At 35.3% G+C, this 4,481-nt stretch overlaps 1 protein-coding gene across 1 annotated transcript; it reads right to left on the bottom strand.

Annotated features, from left to right (window-relative positions):
• Positions 1-853: 853 nt before the first annotated feature.
• On the bottom strand, positions 854-1,730 carry LOC143549842 (protein OXIDATIVE STRESS 3 LIKE 2-like). Its single transcript, XM_077040632.1, has 2 exons — positions 1,438-1,730; positions 854-1,238 (listed from the first exon to the last, which is right to left on the bottom strand). Exons 1-2 carry the CDS (start codon positions 1,728-1,730, stop codon positions 854-856), a joined length of 678 nt encoding a protein of 225 aa, XP_076896747.1.
• Positions 1,731-4,481: the final 2,751 nt, after the last annotated feature.

Below are 4,481 nucleotides of genomic sequence, written 5' to 3'. Positions count from 1 at the left end.
TGTCCGTTTTTAGTACTCCCAGCGGTCCAGCATTAATTTTTCAAGGTTAGTTAACTCAAACGCAGACAGACGTTTATCGCTTTTTATCGTCTATCAAAACTCCTATGATGCACTAAATCTATATGGATTCAGGGTGCAGCTTAAGAACACATTGGTGCAACTTTAGTCAATGAATGGCTGGCCAAGTGGCCGTAATTGGTAAATCTTCACTGATTTTTTATATGCAAATTGACATGTGATTTCTGATATTTTCTATAACTGTTCTTGCTTTTCTTCTCTACAGCTGTTGATTTCTTTAATTAAGTGAGCATCTTCGGTTAAATCTTAAAATTTACTGTCAAAATGTATAGAAATTAAGCTTGAATCATTGTAATTCATCAGTTATTGTTGATACACATTTTGGTGTCGTGTGTTACCCTTGGCGAACAAACTAGACCGGATAACCAACAGGCAGAACGAATTATAAACGATATATTAGATAGAAGATATTAGATAGAAGACTTAAATGTAAAATCGATACACTTTGGGTTATATATAAAGCTTACTTGGTTGTAAATAGAGTAACACCTTGCATATACATTAAGATCTCATATTGCGCCTTAGATACATGTATTATCATATAGATTGCTTGGAAAGATACTGTATTCATAGACATGATCTGAAAAAAGAATAAAAAAGGCCTCATCTTATATATAACACTTTTATAGGCAACCGGATACAAGGTAGAAGAACTACAACCGGTTGACACCCTCTTATGATATCTCATAAAACATAAACAAAATCTAACACCATAAACACCTATGTTTTAGTCCCATATCCTATCTTAATATAACCGAACCACAATTAACTTGTCCTAATTCCCATCCATCTTGCTTCCATTGTCAATCACCCCATTAAAACTAGAAGCACGCTGCAAATCCGAGAGAGAAAACGACCTCAAGCTCACACACATCCCGCCAGACGAATCCGACAACTCATTAGCATGTACATTTCGACTGCTTCGAGGCAAAGGTGGAAGCACGCGACCCGCCATTGACGCGCTTTGGTTGTTTCTAGCAAGCCTTTTCGACACTCCGTTTTCGAATCCCATCAAAGCATGATGAGCAATCATGTTCTTGCGCTTTCGGCTGTAAGCGTCTTCCGGCTTAACAATGTCTTGAATCGACTCAATCGACACCGCTTCATCCAGGCTTCCATACGACTTCGATTTTCCAGCATAAAACGTTGATATACCCCTTCTGAAAATTAAGTATTGCAATTAAAACACCTAAATAAACTCTAATTCAATTTTTTTTTTCACTAGCAACCTCATTTTTCATTTTTTTTAATCAAAACAGAAGGCAAATAAACAATAAGGTTCAATTATAAATTATAAAGATGTTAAATAATTAATTAAATAATTAACAGTTATATATATATATATATATATATATATACTTGATAGGCAGAACTTGCTCCAGATCACTTAATCCGTTAAGCATTCCATTAATATTATTATTGTTATCTTTGCTCTGAACCTCGGTGTCGTTATCACCGGAGTCACTGTTGTTACCGATGGAGGAAGAAGTGGTGTCATCCTCTTCTTCGACGGCGGGAAGAGTGGTGGTCCAAGGGTAACCGCCGGTGAACCTGCTGGTGTCCGGCAAGTTAGAGACCCACATCCTGTGTGGCAACTGGATCCGATTAGTATTAGTATTATGATGATTATTGTGCTGGAAAGCAACAGACATCGGATGGGTGTTTGAGTGTCGAAAATGGGTAAATTTATATACAGATTATGCACGGGAAGGAAAACCGGATGCAGAGAGAGAAAGATGGTGAGGTGAGGTCATGAGAGAGGCCTTATCCTCTCGGCCAACTTCTCACCAGTCATTAATGTACGTTAATCATTCATATTAATCAAATTAGGATGATAAGTTAACAAGATTACCTCTCTCTTTTTAGTTTTTGTTTTATTTACTCAATGGAGGAGAGGTGTTTGCCTGTGTGCTGGTGTTTCTGTTTCCTATGGGCATATGTATCTTTTAGCTTTTTGGTTGTTAAAAAGGAAAAACATAAAAGCTCATGCTTATGCTAAAGAGGTGAAATCTTTTAGCTTTGGTTTTTTAGGTTTACGTATTAATTTGTTTAACTAAATTATATTTTATTTAGGAGAATGGTTTTAGAATCAACATCTATTATATGTTGTCACTGGCTTTTGAACCCGTGTATTATACGGGGTTTGTCAAATGATAAAATAAGATCCATTATTTCAATTGTGATTATCAAAATACTTATAAATTAAAATATAGATTTAATGAAAAAAACAAACGGGTTAACGAAAAGTACTTAAGTAACATAATTTTAACGGAAACGTCAGATGTTGATTTGCAAGAAATTAAAAAAAAATGTACTAAAGTTGCGTAGTTGGTTAAACCTCAAGATATGAAAATCACACTTAATTCAATAATGTATAAAATCCACATTATGCTATAACCCACTTGGCAAAATAGTTTTGACCCATACCCATGGATAGCTAGAATGAATGAGATGAGAGAATGTATAAAATCCACACTATGTTATAACCCACTTGACAAAATAGTTTTGACCCATGACACATGAATAGCTAGAATGAATAAGATGAGAGATTAGGAAATAGAATAAATGTAAGCTTGACATATAAGTTTTAACATTTTCTTTTATTAATATTGTAATATTTCTTTTCATTATGTCGTAGTGCCAAAAGGCATGAGTTTGTCAATAGAGGCCCAAGTTTAATCCCCACTTACAACACTTTGTGGGAACATGGGTAGCTCAATGAAGAAAGACTAGGATTTTATGATCTCCAATCCGATCATGAGATCGTCTGGGTTTTATCACCAGTGGACCTTCGGGAGGATGAATTTTCCTCGGAACTAAACATAACTTAGAGGCGCTTAAGGACCCGGGTTAGGAATTTGTTATCCAACCCGGGTTTGAATGAGAAATCCTTGACTTTATAAATTAGGGTAACCCTAAATTTCTCACCCTTAACCCAAACATGACCCCTTTAGTTTTTATATACAAATTATTAAATGTGTTGAAGATCCGAAATTCATATGCCATAATTCCCTAATTTGTTTCCAATTCTAGATAGACCGTCCTCGCTTTCATGACTCTTATTTATACTCAGTCTTGCTATCACCGTCACCATGCTCAACCATTTGCGCTCTCTCTCTCTCTCTCTCTCTCTCTCTCGACTGGCCGACATTTCTATCTTTTGTCGATTCTTCTCTTGTCGACTCCCTCTTTGGTAAGTGGAAACAAATATCGTGTTCCTTTTTTATGGATATTATTACTATAATACGTCTAATTGAGCTTTTTTAGAGAGTATGTGATTTTCGTGAGTTTAATCGAGAACTAGGCACGCTCCTTGAATACGTATCGGCTATAGGAACATGGATGGGTTAGTCTTTTTATCCTTAAGTTTATTATATCCATATACATACATTAATTGTATCTAGGTTATAGGCTTGATTTTCGATTAGTATCCACTTATTAGTGATTTTAGTGTTATTGGGGATTAACTTGTTCATCAAGTTATTTGTAATATGATCTAAACAAGTCGGATGCGAGGTGTACACGTATTTGATCTTATTATAATTTATTATCATATTTGTGCTTAGGGGCGGGGGTTCCAAGGGGGCGGCAAGGGTCTGGGGGCAGCACTCCTGATAACGAGGTCCAAGGGGCGTGTTTTATTGTATTTGAATTTTTTTTAATTTTTGTATGTATTTCAATGTCACAAATGAGGAGCTTGTTTTATTGTATTTGAAATCCAAATGCTTAAAACTGTTAATAACTATTATAGCGGTTACAGACCCTAACCCTAATATCGTTAATTGATCATACGATTATCACGTTCATAAAGCTCTCTCAATAATCCATACTCGATTCTTGCTCTCGACCTGAATTTTATCCAGTCAAAACATTTGGAAACAACAAATTGTTTTGATCTGAAAGTGCTCTCACGACCCTCTGATTTCTAAAAGTATTTGTTTTTGTGTGCAATTTTCCCAACACCACTTCGATTTAAACTTTTAGATTTGTTTCTGACTCAATATAGATTTTGAAATTTGTGTTATGCCCAATTAGGTTAACATACATCGCCAGTGATGCTTAAATAAGAGAGTGGAAGCATGAGTTTGGGTGAGTGATGAGTAGACAACGATGATGGTCTGACTGGTCAATGGTGATCACCGAAGTGGTGGGAGACAACAATTCAAAGGAGATATGGGTGCTTTTAACAACAGCATCAACAAAAACAACAAAATGAATATAAAATGCTTACAACCAAAAGTATAATTACATGATAACATGTTTTAACAAGTTTGGATACATCAATATGTAAACTTTGAAAGTTTGATATATCGTAAGGTAATTGAAAAGCATGTATGTTTGATGCATTTTAGTATAGTTTTTCCTTTAAGGTTATTGTAGCAACCTAAATTACGAACTGTAGC

The sequence above is a fragment of the Bidens hawaiensis genome, unplaced genomic scaffold, assembly GCF_021521415.1.
Source record: "Bidens hawaiensis isolate Kalapana, Puna unplaced genomic scaffold, B.hawaiensis_p1.1 tig00015852_1, whole genome shotgun sequence".
Lineage (NCBI taxonomy): Eukaryota > Viridiplantae > Streptophyta > Magnoliopsida > Asterales > Asteraceae > Bidens > Bidens hawaiensis.
This window is presented reverse-complemented; position numbering and strand designations above follow the sequence as displayed.

Excerpts from the sequence above, each read along its gene's own strand:
- LOC143549842 (XM_077040632.1), bottom strand. The coding sequence starts at position 1,730 with ATGTCTGTTGCTTTCCAGCACAATAATCATCATAATACTAATACTAAT. Across the intron at positions 1,239-1,437 it reads GAGCAAGTTCTGCCTATCAA|AAGGGGTATATCAACGTTTT; the intron begins GTATATATATAT and ends CTTAATTTTCAG.